Source organism: Oncorhynchus tshawytscha, linkage group LG18 (assembly GCF_018296145.1).
Source record: "Oncorhynchus tshawytscha isolate Ot180627B linkage group LG18, Otsh_v2.0, whole genome shotgun sequence".
NCBI classification, from domain to species: Eukaryota; Metazoa; Chordata; class Actinopteri; order Salmoniformes; family Salmonidae; genus Oncorhynchus; species Oncorhynchus tshawytscha.
The window spans coordinates 32,012,696-32,026,938 of NC_056446.1; the positions used below are offsets into that span (position 1 = coordinate 32,012,696).

The 14,243-nt window shown below is 42.8% G+C and overlaps 2 protein-coding genes and 4 non-coding genes across 10 annotated transcripts; 1 reads left to right on the plus strand and 5 right to left on the minus strand.

Annotated features, from left to right (window-relative positions):
• Nucleotides 1-2,172: 2,172 nt before the first annotated feature.
• Nucleotides 2,173-6,018, minus strand: LOC112217881 (40S ribosomal protein S7). The gene is made up of 7 exons (XM_042300945.1): nt 5,939-6,018; nt 5,074-5,159; nt 4,900-4,971; nt 4,305-4,448; nt 3,765-3,829; nt 2,711-2,861; nt 2,173-2,285 (listed from the first exon to the last, which is right to left on the minus strand). The coding sequence occupies exons 2-7, from the start codon at nt 5,146-5,148 to the stop codon at nt 2,208-2,210; spliced, it is 585 nt and encodes a 194-aa protein (XP_042156879.1). The 5' UTR covers nt 5,149-5,159; nt 5,939-6,018; the 3' UTR covers nt 2,173-2,207.
• On the minus strand, nt 2,450-2,674 carry LOC112218139. The gene has a single exon (XR_002948586.2). It is a non-coding gene; the product is annotated as a small nucleolar RNA SNORA73 family (small nucleolar RNA).
• Nucleotides 3,384-3,608, minus strand: LOC121840016. The gene has a single exon (XR_006079317.1). It is a non-coding gene; the product is annotated as a small nucleolar RNA SNORA73 family (small nucleolar RNA).
• On the minus strand, nt 3,914-4,138 carry LOC121840012. The gene has a single exon (XR_006079313.1). It is a non-coding gene; the product is annotated as a small nucleolar RNA SNORA73 family (small nucleolar RNA).
• Nucleotides 4,544-4,768, minus strand: LOC121840015. The gene has a single exon (XR_006079316.1). It is a non-coding gene; the product is annotated as a small nucleolar RNA SNORA73 family (small nucleolar RNA).
• LOC112217880 (ribonuclease H1) lies at nt 6,004-12,667 on the plus strand. Of its 5 annotated transcripts, none has more exons than XM_024378483.1 (9): nt 6,004-6,086; nt 6,413-6,514; nt 6,626-6,750; nt 6,929-7,129; nt 7,457-7,556; nt 7,642-7,696; nt 7,839-7,923; nt 8,089-8,213; nt 12,336-12,667. In XM_024378483.1, the coding sequence occupies exons 2-9, from the start codon at nt 6,450-6,452 to the stop codon at nt 12,420-12,422; spliced, it is 843 nt and encodes a 280-aa protein (XP_024234251.1). In that variant the 5' UTR covers nt 6,004-6,086; nt 6,413-6,449; the 3' UTR covers nt 12,423-12,667. The 5 variants fall into 5 exon arrangements, with proteins under 5 accessions (XP_024234251.1, XP_024234250.1, XP_024234252.1 ...); XM_024378482.1 differs by having other exon boundaries at nt 6,012-6,105; XM_024378484.2 differs by having other exon boundaries at nt 6,032-6,105; nt 6,395-6,514.
• Nucleotides 12,668-14,243: the final 1,576 nt, after the last annotated feature.

The window sequence follows — 14,243 nt, forward strand, 5'->3', positions numbered from 1 at the left end:
AAAACATTAAGAACACCTATTTCCATGACATAGACTGACTAGGTGAAAGCTGTGATCCCTTATTGATGTCACTTGTTAAATCTACTTCAATCAGTGTAGATGATGTGGGAAAGACAAGCCTTGAAACAATTGACACATGACTTGTGTGTGTCATTCAGAGGGTGAATGGGCTTAGACAAAAAAATGTATTTCAAGAACTGCAATGCTACTGGGTTTTTCACACTTAACAGTTTCCCGTGTGTACCACCCAAACAGTCCACCACCCAAAGGACATCCAGCCAACTTGACATGACCGTGGGAAGCATTGGGGTCAACATGGGCCAGCATCCCTGTGGAACGTTTTTGACACATTGTAGAGTCCATGCCCTGATGAATTGAGGCTACTCAATATTAGGAAGATGTTCCTAATGTTTGGTATACTCAGTGTACATTCATACTACATACACATATTCACAACTGCTGCTATCACTCACATTATACTGCTCAGAATACACTGCCCACCCCACTTACATGTAAATATTGTGGGGGGGGGGGGCCTTTCTGTACTATATTGATGCTAAAATGTTTATTCTAGTTATGTTGGTATACTAATCTTTTATTGTTGCATTGTCCAGAAGGAACCTGTAGCGTTTCGTTGTACACCATGCGTATCCCATACATACAACTAAATTTGAAACCACATACGTCTTTCTGCCCAAGGCCATAGGCCTTTATTGTGTTTATTTTTGCAGGGACAGTGTACATTAGTCAACATTTTCAGAAAAAGTGCCGGTTATAGGCAACAGGCTAATTTTCGACCTTAGTCCTTCAGTCTATCAATCCCCCATCTGCAAAACATTAACCAAACAGGTGTAGCATTCAGTGGGCTTTAACCGACGAAAGCAATAGTGTAACTACATGTTGAGTGTCTGACATGGAGGTGTTACCCGAGTACATGTTGAGTATCTGACATGGTGTTACCTGAGTACATGTTGAGTATCTGACATGGTGTTACCCAAGGACATGTTGAATATCTGACATGGTGTTACCTGAGTACATGTTGAGTATCTGACATGGTGTTACCTGAGTACATGTTGAGTCATAGGTGGGTGACTGCCTGGATAGGTGATGGGAAAGTAGTTATGACAGGAGTCCAGAGTATCGAGGCTTCAGCTCAACTATCCCATGCAATAGCAATCAATCAAATCAAGAACTATCATCAGGAATCACACGATATGAATGAGTGGGGCACCGCCCAACCAACTTGTTTCAGCTGTCATAGGAACAAGCTCATCACTCGGAGCGCAACTGTCAAACGGTTGATCATTGAGCTTCTCCAGTGCCAAGTGGCAGAGGGCGAGTAATTCCGGTAAAGGACGTGTCCACATCCAGGCTGTATCCTGCAGTCAGTGATTTACCCATTGATTAGAATTTTTTACAAAATGTTTATTTCAAGTCTTCATATCTCAAAACCTAAGGTTACTCCATTGATTATATTTTTAGAATTCCTCAAGGAAACAACGTATAGCCTCAATACCTGCCATGTTACTTTATGGACTGCTGGTCCATGCAGCCCCATAGCTCCCGCAGTGGCCTCACACTGCACAACATAAGCGTAAACTTGACTGTTGTGGGCAATAGCCTATATTGGGCACATATCCCAGTGAAGATTGTACCAAATGGTGGATTTATACATAGGCAAATACATTACCTGTCAATTCCACTCAACATCTAATAATTGGATCAGGACATTTTCCAGTGTGCAAAAAAAACCCATTGAATACTACCATTACAGAGGCCCAAAAGCAACCTGAAAAGCCCCCCTAGCACCACAAATTGTAGGATGTGGCAATACAACTGATCAGTCATCAAGGCTGCTCCAAGTCTTCAGTTACTCAAGTTAATGGTCCTTCTGACTGACATACTTTTCTGAAAGGATATTGGTCTCTAGACCAGGGCTCTCCAACTGTTCCTGGAGAGCTACCGTCCTGTAGTCTCACGCCAACCCTCATCTAGTGCACCCGATTCAAATAATTAGCTGAGAAACTGAACCGGGTTAGTTACAACAGGGATAGGAGAACACCTAAAAGAGGCTAGCTCTTCGGGAACTGGGTTGGATCCCTGGGCTAGACCATCATGTGTGGGATTGGCATGACTGACCACCCTATCCCCAGAGAACACAGAGCAATGACATTGAGAGTAAACTCATTTATTTTGTCATCTGCACTCTACAGTTGGAATTCGGGGAATTCAAAAACAACATCTTTGCCTGTGAGCTTCTTGTAGACACCGGAGAAGGTCTCAACCTGAAAATAAAGGCAACCACTGGTTAACCACTGCATAGACTGCAACATTTACAGGTTATGATGATCAATATATCAATTGCAATTAACACAAAAGGCATGCATTTGGCACATTTGCCAAAGACATTTGCAGCACATATAAACCATTTGAGACATCAGTCAAGATAAGTTGTACACTGCATGGTTTAGCCCCCCAGTCATGGCCCAAAGGGCTCTGGGAAGATGTAGGAATATACAGAACGCCGTCCTCACCAGCCCGAAGGCCAGGGACAAAGCTTGCTCTCCAACGTCGTGGAACGGGACTGTACGTCACAGCACTGTGAAGTACTACGCTCCCATACGCCACAAGGACAGAGCCATGTGAGAGCAACCTCACCGGATGTCCACGTTGGGGTTAAGGTGGGTGAACAAACTGCAACACGACTCACTTTGTGTTCCACATTGTTCTGCTGAGCCTTGTCAAGGTGGACCTTGATGAGCCGACTGCTGTCCAGTTTCACGCGGATCCTCTTGCCAACAATCTCACTGGGGAAGACCAGGTCTTCAAGGATGGCATCGTGCACGGCAGTCAGAGTACGGCTGCAGAAACAAATCACAACATGCATTAGACATTTGAGGTAATTACAGAAGTGCTCTAAACCTTGCGAAAACTATTTTTCCTACAAACAGTCTCATTCAAAATCAGAGGAAGATTCTTTATGCATGTATTGAAAGGGCAACAATCAAATAGCTATACAGGTATTTTGAAATCATTACTGGAGACAAGCAGAGTCTGCTTTAGATTATAATTGTTTATATTTTACCAGGCAAGTTTACTGAGAACACATTCTTATTTACAGCAATGACCTTGGGAGTAGTTACAGGGGAGAGGAGGATGAATGAGACAATTGGAAGCTGGGGACGATTAGATGACCATGATGGTACGAGGGCCAGATTGGGAATTTAGCCAGGACACTGGGTTTAAAACACCTACTCATAGGGTAATGCAAGGTAATAGGAAGGAAAGTTGATGTTGCATCATATGGTTTGTCCCAGTTTAATCTTGTAGCTATATAATAACCTATAAAATTCCATTAAAAGCATACGACATGGTATTAGTAAAATTGTACACCGCATGGTTTAGCCCCCCAGTCATGGCCCAAAGGGCTCTGGGAAGATGTAGGAATATACAGAACGCTGTCCTCACCAGCCCGAAGGCCGGGGACAAAGCTTGCTCTCCAACGTCGTGGAACGGGACTGTACGTCACAGCACTGTGAAGTACTACGCTCCCATACGCCACAAGGACAGAGCCATGTGAGAGCAACCTCACCGGATGTCCACGTTGTGTCCAAATAGGGTGTGCAAGTATGGCAGCATCAAATATGGCACAACAATTTCAACTTCTAAACCTAGCACCCATTTGCTCTAACTTTAAAGCTATAATACATGTTCTTCCATACAGCATGTAGTCGTGGACATGCAGGTGTGACAACAGAACTCACCTCCTGGGACGCTTCTGCTTATTCTTGATACGGCTTTTCCTGGTTGGTTTGGGCAGGATTCTCCTCTGAAAGTAAAAAAAAAAAAAAAACACCAAGGCTTTACTTACCAATTTACACATGGAGACTTAAAGCCCAACAAGCATTCTAAATAATGTACACCGCATGGTTTAGCCCCCCAGTCATGGCCCAAAGGGCTCTGGGAAGATGTAGGAATATACAGAACGCCGTCCTCACCAGCCCGAAGGCCGGGGACAAAGCTTGCTCTCCAACGTCGTGGAACGGGACTGTACGTCACAGCACTGTGAAGTACTACGCTCCCATACGCCACAAGGACAGAGCCATGCGAGAGCAACCTCACCGGATGTCCACGTTGATATTATGCTACACTCACAGCATAGAAACATGTATATTTGAGCACTAAAGAAGTCTTAATAGACTTCTCCAAAATAACCAAGCTAACCGACAGTGGGGTCACCGCAACAGCTCTGCAAACTGCCCCTGCAACTCGTGGAAAACAGGACAGCAAGACATCACCCTAACCTGTGCAACGAAGACGACGTGTTTTCCGCTGAACTTCTTTTCCAGCTCCCTCACGAGTCGCACCTGAATCTTCTGGAAAGATTTCAGCTGGGGCACGGGGACAAAGATGATGATGGCTTTCCTGCTACCACCAACTTCAATTTCCTGGGGGAGAGAATAGCATTTCAGTTAGAGCACAAATTGAGGAAAATACAAACACTTCAATAGATGCTTTGAGTGCTTCAGCTGTCTGAATGAAATTGTATGCACTGCATGGTTTAGCCCCCCAGTCATGGCCCAAAGGGCTCTGGGAAGATGTAGGAATATACAGAACGCCGTCCTCACCAGCCCGAAGGCCGGGGACAAAGCTTGCTCTCCAACGTCGTGGAACGGGACTGTACGTCACAGCACTGTGAAGTACTACGCTCCCATACGCCACAAGGACAGAGCCATGCGAGAGCAACCTCACCGGATGTCCACGTTGGGGTTAAACTCAAACACAGTTTACTAAGAGTCAGACAAACTCCTACCACTTTCATCTTCAGTTATCCAAAAATGGTCTGAGCAAACAGTCAGAATGAAGGCAAGTACAAGACATGCAGTACAGGATCCTTGCCTTTGCCGCAGTGATGTTCAGCTCCCTCAGCTGAGCCTTCATGTCTGAGTTCATCTCCAGCTCCAGGAGAGCCTAGAAAGAAGGCTGACATGTTAAATATGGCTTACAGCATTAGCCAAGCGACTAAGGAAGTTTTATACAGTGCCATATATTGACAGATTTGACATAGCTTACCTGGGATATTCCAGACTCGAACTCATCTGGCTTTTCGCCATTGGGCTTCACGATTTTGGCGCTGGTACTGAACATGGCCTATGTCTCTGGAATTAATGAAAGACAAGACTACCATTTGAGCATACTCCGGAGTCCTGTATGTCTTTGAACATCATGCACGGTTTCAGGTAATGTAGTATACACACTGAAACTAACCAACTTTAGCCGAGTGGTCCATGCCGACTCCATCACACCATACAGACATGCAGTTACTAGCTAGCGCTATCGGCTAAGGTTGATCAAACGAACAGTCGACAACGGCTGATTTCATGTACACATTCAAAATACAAATGACGTTAGCTAGCTAGCAGCCATGCCATCATAAACAACCTAACAAGTAACTATTGCATCAAACAATGTACAGGAGATAAGGTCGCATGTTCCAAGTTAACTACTTAACATTAGCTAGCTAACGTTTGCCAGTTGGCCGTTTTTAAACCAGGTTCATTATCAAATGGCTAACGTTAGCTAGCAACGGCCTGACAGTACTCAACCATACCTCAGGCTAAACAACTGTCAGGACACTTGACAAAAGGAAAATATTAAAACGGTTAAAAAAGCCACTAGTCGACGAACTACAGGCAATTCTTACAAGAACAAATGGGCCTCAACGCGCCAGCTATGCCTCCTTTCCGTTTTCATGTTAGGTCTATCCTGAAACACTTCATACAATTAATTACACAACGGCCATCCAAAACCTTAAATATAATAATCTAACGCATCAACAGTCTTACATGAACTCTGATACAAGAACGAGGAAATTCTGTGCACATTTACAACAGTTTGACAAGAAATTTCGACCAGTGGGAGCATTATCTTGACCTACCTCAATCAACGACGGCCGGGGAAGAGGTCGGAATCTCGCGAGAGGAGTATACAAGGACGTCGTGGAAGGAATCATGGGAAAACGGAAGTATGATTTTTAACACCAACAGATCAGTGCAGCAGATATCGTGAACTTTGAAGTAATTAATGTAAATACCGAGTCCAAAAGTAAGAATGTCAGCGTAGATCATGTTCAAATGTATAGCTAACTTGTAGAGTTGTGTGTTGACATTACGGTCGTTAGGTAGTAGCTAGCAAAATGTGTTTGCTTTGGGTTAGTGGTTTAGCAAGCTAGCCACTGTTTACATACCTATATTTGTTTCCAATGATGGCTAGCTAATAGTTGTCCTTGCATTTTAACACAGCTATTTAGTTTGTTCAACTTGTTCACATTTCTGAAATCAAGACTGACCGGTGCTTCCACTTTTAAATAATTGCTGGTGTAAGTGATGTTCAGGTTACCCGTTCTTTATAGTATAATACACAGGGCAGTCTGCATTGGCACAGAGGAGATGGTGAAAGGCAAATTCTTCTACGCTGTGAGGAAAGGATTAAACCCTGGAGTTTACCAAACTTGGTGAGCTGTGTAGTAGTTACCTAGCTAGGGAGCTAGTTACCACTGCAGTGTGTCTTTAGACACATTTTGTCATTTCTATTCACATTGAATATCATGTGTTTACTTTTTCAGGGATGAATGTAAGAAACAAATTGACAAGTTCCCACATGCCAGCTACAAGAAGTTTGCTGCTGAAAAGGATGCCTGGGCTTTTGTCAGAGGCAAAGCAACGTCGATAACACCAGACGTGTCAGAGGGTAGATCGATGGCTATGTTCTTTCTCTATGGGTCACTGTACTTGTGAAATGACAATACAATGGGTACTGTTGTTACTGGCATTAGGAATGGGCAGCCTATCTTGTCATTAGACAAGTAGTGCACCATTCAGGCACAGCAGAATCAGACTTCTACTCAGACCAAGGTATTATCTTTCAGGAACCAGCTATGAGGCAACACTCCCACGAAGGGCCCCGGAGGCCCTTGAGTATATTCCCATTGGTCAGAAGAGACACTATAATCACGTGGAGGAGGAGGAGAAGGAGGTGGTGTCCCCTGCCAAACGAGCTAAACCTTCCCAGGAGGCATCTCAAGACAGCTGTGCATCTTCAAAGAGCTCTGATGGATTCACCTACATGGGTAAATATACCTGTTACTCCTTTAAATTGTATTTCTTGTTTTTGTTTAGAAATGTAAAACAATTTTTGTGAACAATTATTTTTAGTATATTCCATATAAGGCAACATAAAATCAGTAAATACAGCAGTACACATCAAAAAGTAATAATAAATTAAGCAAAGAATCAAGAAGGAAAACACAATGTTTGACTGTCATATATACACATACACATAAACATGCACAAATAAACCCCAAACTTACAAATATAGCTTATAGTAGCTGAAAATATCCTATAATGATGATTGAAAACTAATTAAACATGATTAAGAAAACAGTCTGTTTTTCCAGGTGATGCAGTGGTGGTGTACACAGATGGCTGCTGTTCAGGCAATGGGAAGGCCGGAGCCCGAGCTGGGATCGGGGTGTACTGGGGACGTGACCATCCTCTGTGAGTAGGCCTGGGTCTGTGGTTATAACTCATAGACTGTTTGACACTACAGTGGGTTGGTTTTCATGTGGACTCTTTACTGTAGGAATGTAGCAGAACCGCTGGATGGAAGACAGACCAACCAGAGGGCAGAATTACAGGCAAGTACTGTGTTTGTCTTATTTGTTTTAATTCTGAACTCTCTTAACCAGATTGCTGTTATTTGAATGGAATTGCCACAGCAACCTTTGGATTGTAAGCCCACAGAGATTTAATCCCACATTTTGCTTCTGAATGGCACAGGCAGCCTGTAAAGCCTTGGAGCAGGCCAAAGAGATGGACATCAAGAAGTTGGTGCTCTATACAGACAGCAAGTTCACCATTAATGGTATGTGTGTGCTGCTTATAGCACTTTACTAACACTCAATCAGCAAGGGACTGACTGATTGTGACATGGCTTTGTGTGATGCTGCAGGCATGATGCAGCATCTAACGTTAGTAGCTAGGCCTGCTAATGCGGCTATCTTAATGACTGTTGTGTTGTTTCCTCCAGGCGTCACCAGCTGGGTGAAGAACTGGAAGCTGAACAACTGGAGGCTCAAATCTGGTGGCCCTATCATCAACAGAGAGGACTTTGAAAAACTTGACAAGTTAAATGAAGAGCTGAAGGTTGTATGGGTAAATATCAATGACGCCTGTTGCTCTACATATCTGTTAATATTTTCACTTCAAGTGTAGTGGGTTTCAAAGAATGGAACATAGTTTCCCAAACTATGGATGATGATTGGGTCGTGTGTCCTGTGTGGCTCAGTTGATAGAGGTTATGGGTTCAATTCCCACGGGGGACCAGTGTGAAAATGTATGGGCTTACTAATGTAAGCTGCTCTCGATATGACTAAAATAAAGAAATATGTGAGGTCTCCTGATATGAAAATGGTTTTAGAACACCTATTCATACAAGGTTTTTTTTACAAGTTAATTTTTTGAATGTCTTTCCTTAATGCATTTATGCTAGTCAGTTCTGTTGTGACATGGTAGGGGTGGTATACAGAAGATAGCCCTTTTTGGTAAAAGAACAAGTCCATATTATGGCAAGAACAGCTCAAATAAGCAAAGAGAAATGACAGTCCATCGTTACTTTAAGACATGAAGGCCAGTCAATCCGGAAAATGTCAAGAACTTTTAAAGTTTCTTCAAGTGCAGTCGCAAAAACCATCAAGCGTTATGATGAAACTGGCTCTCTTTGAGGACCACCAATGGAATGGAGGACCCAGACTTATCTCTGCTGCAGAGGATAAGTTCATTAGAGTTACCAGCCTCAGAAATTGCAGTCCAAATAAATGCTTCACAGAGTTCAAGTAACTTGACACATCTCAACATCAACTGTTCAGAGGAGACTGTGTGAATTAGGCCTTCGTGGTCGAATTCCTGCAAAGAAACCACTACTAAAGGACACCAATAAGAAGAAGAGACTTGCTTGGGCCAAGAAACACGATCAATGTACATTAGACCGGTGGAAATTTGTCCTTTAGTCTGATGAGTACAAATTAGAGATTTTTGGTTCCAACCGCCGTGTCTTTGTGAGACACAGAGAAGGTGAACGGATGATCTGCATCTGTGGTTCCCACCGTGAAGTATGGAGGAGGAGGTGTGGGGGAGCTTTGCTGGTGACACAGACTGATTTATTTATAATTCAAGGCACACTTAACCAGCATGGCTAACACAGCATTCTGCAGCAATATGCCATCCCATCTGGTTTGCGCTTAGTGGTAATGTAATTTGTTTTTCAAGTTGGACCACAGAGTGAAGGAAAGCAGCCAACAAGTGCTCAGCATATGTGGGAACTCCTTCAAGCATTCCAGGTGACTACCTCATGAAGCTGCTTGAGAGAATACCAGGAGTGTGCAAAGCTGTCATCAAGGCAACTTGATGTGGGTACTTTGAAGAATGTAAAATATATTTGGATTTGTTTAACATTTTTGGTTACTACATGATTCCATGTGTTATTTCATAGTTTTGATGTCTTCACTATTATTCTACAATGTAGAAAATAGTAAAAAATAAAGAAAAACCCTTGAATGAGTAGGTGTGTCCAAACTTTTGACTGGTACTGTGTGTGAGATATATATTAAACATACACACAAACAGTGCCTTTAGGAAAGTATTCAGACCCTTTGATTTTTTCCACATTGTTAGGTTACAGACTTACTCAAAATGATTAAATAGTTGTTTACCCTCAATCTACACACAATACCCCATCATGACAAAGCAAAAACCGGTTTTATAAATGATTGCTAATTTATAAAAAATAAAAAATACTTCAAACATTTACATAACTATGCAGACCCTTTACTCAGTATTTTGCTGAAGCACCTTTGGCAGCGATTACAGCCTCGACTCTTCTTTGGTATGACGTGACAAGCTTGGCACACCTGTATTTGGGAAGTTTCTCCCATTCTTTTCTGCAGATTGTCTCAAGCTCTGTCAGATTGGATGGGGAGTGTTGCTGCACAGCTATTTTCAGGTCTCTCCAGAGATGTTGGATTCAGTTCAAGTCCGGGCTCTGGCTGGGCCACTCAAGGACATTCAGAGACTTAACCCGAAGCAGCTCTTTCAATGTCTTGGCTGTGTGCTTGTCCTGTTGGAAGGTGAACCTTTGTCCCTGAGCGCTCTGGAGCAGGTTTTCATCAGGGATCTCTACTTTGCTCCAGAGTCTTGGTGGTTCCAAACTTCTTCCATTTCAGAATGATGGAGGCCACTGTGTTGTTGGGGACTGTCAATGCTGCAGAAATGTTTTGCTACCCTTCCCCAGATCTGTGCCTCGACACATTCCTGTCTCGGAGCTCTACATGCAATTCCTTTAACCTCATGGCTTGGTTTTTGTTCTGGACCTAATGTAGACAGGTGTGTGCCTTTTTAAAAATCATGTCCAATCAATTGAATTTACCACAGGTGGACTCAAAGTTGTAGAAACATCTCAATGATGATCAATGGAAACAGGATGCACCTGAGCTCAATTTCAAGTGTCATAGCAAAGGGTCTGAATACTTAAATACATTTTTTTATACATTTGCAAACATTTCTAAAATACTGTTTTTGCTTTCTCATTATGTGTAGATTGCTGAGGGAAAACATAAATGTAATACATTTTAGGATAAGGCTGTAATGTAACAAAATGTAAAAAAAGTCAAGGGGTCTGAACACTTTCCAAAGGCACTGTGTGTGTGTGTGGTGTGTGTATATATATGATTTTGAGTACGGGATGTGTGTGTGATATATACACAGCAAAAAAGGAAATGTCCCTTTTTCAGGGCCATGTCTTTCAAAGATAATTTTTAAAAATCCAAATAACTTCACAGATCTTTATTGTAAAGGGTTTAAACTCTGTTTCCCATGCTTGTTCAATTAACCATAAACAATTAATGAACATGCACCTGTGGAAAGGTCGTTAAGACACTAACAGCTTACAGACGGTACTCAATTAAGGTCAAAGTTATGAAAACTTAGGACACTAAAGAGGCCTTTCTACTGACTGAAAAACGCCACAAGAAAGATGCCCAGGGACCCTGCTCATCTGCGTGAGCGTGCCTTAGGCATGCTGCAAGGAGGCATGAGGACTGCAGATGTGGCCAGGGCAATAAATTGCAATGTCCGTACTGTGAGACGCCTAAGACAGCGCTACAGGGAGACAGGACGGACAGCTGATTGTCCTCGCAGTGGCAGACATTGTGTAACAACACCTGCACAGGATCGGTACATCCGAACATCACACTTGCGGGAATGGCAACAACAACTGCCCGAGTTACACCAGGAACGCACAATCCCTCCATCAGTGCTCAAACTGTCTGTAATAGGCTGAGAGAGGCTGGACTGAGGGCTTGTAGGCCTGTTGTAAGGCAGGTCCTCACCAGACATCACCGGCAACAACGTAGTCTATGGGCACAAACCCACCGTTGCTAGACCAGACAGGACTGGCAAAAAGTGCTGTTCACTGACGAGTCGAGGTTTTGTCTCACCAGGGGTGATGTTCGGATTCGTGTTTATTGTCGAAGGAATGAGCTTTACACCGAGGCCTGTACTCTGGAGCGGGATCGATTTGGAGGTGGAGAGTCCGTCATGGTCTGGGGCGGTGTGTCACAGCATCATTGGACTGAGCTTGTTGTCATTGCAGGCAATCTCAACACTGTGCATTACAGGGAAGACATCCTCCTCCCTCATGCGGTACCATTCCTTGCAGGCTCATCCTGACATGACCCTCCAGCATGACAATGCCACCACGCGCAGAACAAGCAGTCTGATTTCCTGCAAGACAGGAATGTCAGTGATCTGCCATGGCCAGCAAAGAGCCAGGATCTCAATCCCATTGAGAACGTCTGGGACCTGTTGGATTGGAGGGTGAGGGCTAGGGCCATTCCCTCAAAATGACCGGGAACTTGCAGGTGCCTTGGTAGAAGAGTGGGGTAACATCTCACAGCAGGAACTGCCAAATCTGGTGCAGTCCATGAGGAGGAGATGCACTGCACACCAGTATCTGGTGGCCACACCAGATACTGACTGTTACTTTTGATCCACCGGGACATGCAAGTACACCCATACTTTGACTGCTTTGCAATGACTGTCATTGGCTGTTGATTACACCACTTTTTCACATAGTTGGGGTCACAATAATTTTCTGATATCAAAATGGGGTCATGGACCAAAAAAGTATTGGAACTTTCATGGATGGATGATGCACAACTGAAACTATTAACAGTCTCCTTCTGCCTTTCACTCTCTCTTCTCTCTCTCTTCTTTCTCCAGTTGCACATCCCAGGCCACGCTGGGTACCTAGGAAACGAGGAGGCTGACAGGCTGTCCAGAGAGGGGGCAGCAAAACGCTCACATTAGCCCTACAAGATAACAGCCCAATATGTCATATTTACTTATCTTGTTTCTCGGTTAAATTCTATCAAATTGGGAGTTCAAGAATTAATAATTCAAGATCGTTTTGTGTGTGTGGGGGGGGGCATTTTAATTTCCCAGGATCATTTTTTTGTCTTTTCTGTTGGGCTGCCAAGTTCTTTTCCAGAGAACAATGTTCTGTTTCTAAGTTTGTTTGTTTTTATTAAATAAAGCATCCTGTCTGAAATATGGTTGGTTGTTTAATTTAACGAATTCCTTCAGCTTTTACCTGTAGCATCATATGAGCATGCATTAATACTGCAAAGTAATTCCACTGTGGTAGTAAAGTCGGCCTATTCACTAACCACGTTTCCATCCACAGTTTGTATGCCAGTAAAGTAGGGCTGACGCAAATTAGTCAACTGGTCGATTCTTTGGTCGACCGAGATTGTTTTAGTCGAGCAGTAACAAATATATATTTGCCCCCACCTCGGTGAATGTATCTATTGCGGAGGCCTAGACTGAAATCAAATGTATGCTTGATCTGAAAATGTGGTCGGAGGCTCCATATGGAGGGTGTGACGCAATTGATTGACGGTAGGCGAGGCGGTACATCGTGTATAAACACAAACTCACTTCCTCGACAACAGCTCTGCACTGATCCGCAAAGCGCAAGAAGTATGAATGCCCTGAGTTCCGCTCAGGCCATATCACCGTAAATGCTGCACGGCCAATGCAGACGTCGGATTGACCATGCACCCAGATGCACAATGCGCTCTCCCGCCAATTTGTGAATTGTTTGCGTTTGATTGTTACTGTATATCAATTCCCCATTACATTTCACCATATCACCGTTAATTCTTACAATTTCTAATCAACAATGTTTGTTGCTTTAGTTACAGTAATTATTTTAATACATTCAATATTCGTATTCCCGTCTTCACGTTCTCATTGTCTAAGTGGACACATTGTTTGCATAGTGCACAACCTATGCTACATTGTGAGAAAGAACATTTGGTTTATTTCATCCCATTTACCAGTTTTGTCAATTTGGTTGTCTTTTGTTTGAAGGGCGCTCCTGTCGATGTTGAGTAAGGACGCGAACGCATAGAAGTAGGCCTCTATAGGATACCTGACAAATGTTTCCAGCTCTCTCCCTTTCGGTAACCACTCGAGGGAGAGCACGACCAAAAATGTCGTGTTCTGATCCAGTGGAATTACTTCTTATCTAGCTGATTACTTCTTATCAGTGCTTGACTTGGACTGAAATAGGTTGCGGTGTTGTGCAGAAAATCTCCCCCCTGCCAGAACAAATCATGTTAATTAAGTTAAGTTGACAACAACTCAATAAAAGCTGTAAACATAAAAAGTCATAATAAGTCAAATAAACTAAAACAAGATCCCAGTTGTTGACAAAAAATGACATGTTATATTAACTACAAGTCATGAAATTGTCTTAACTTACAAAACCAAGTTGAATCAGCTGTGAAGTATCTCTTCCCTCAACTTTCAAATGAGATCCAATAGGTCAAATGAAATAAATAAAGACAACATTTGTTTGGACTTTAAATGTCCAGTTCGGATAACTACAAATCTTGTAATGAACTTTACTGACAAAATTAAGTTAAATCTGCTAAGACCTATGTGTTAATTTAACGTTCAATTCAGAACCAAGAAGTCAAATCAACAACACCAAGATAACAGTTGTGTTTACTAAACATTTCAAGTTTTGATAACTACAATTAATTACACTGTCTTAACTTACAAAATCAAAATAAATTTGAATCATCTAAGAACAATTTGTTCAGTCAGCTTTCAAATCAGAAC

Coding starts and splice junctions, on each gene's coding strand:
- LOC112217880 (XM_024378481.2), top strand. CDS start 6,387: ATGTTCAGGTTACCCGTTCTTTATAGTATAATACACAGGGCAGTCTGC. Junction 6,515..6,625: donor CCTGGAGTTTACCAAACTTG/GTGAGCTGTGTA, acceptor TTACTTTTTCAG/GGATGAATGTAAGAAACAAA. Junction 7,924..8,088: donor CAGCAAGTTCACCATTAATG/GTATGTGTGTGC, acceptor TGTTTCCTCCAG/GCGTCACCAGCTGGGTGAAG.
- LOC112217881 (XM_042300945.1), bottom strand. CDS start 5,148: ATGTTCAGTACCAGCGCCAAAATCGTGAAGCCCAATGGCGAAAAGCCA. Junction 4,972..5,073: donor TCGAGTCTGGAATATCCCAG/GTAAGCTATGTC, acceptor CCTTCTTTCTAG/GCTCTCCTGGAGCTGGAGAT. Junction 3,830..4,304: donor ACGTCGTCTTCGTTGCACAG/GTTAGGGTGATG, acceptor TTTTACTTTCAG/AGGAGAATCCTGCCCAAACC.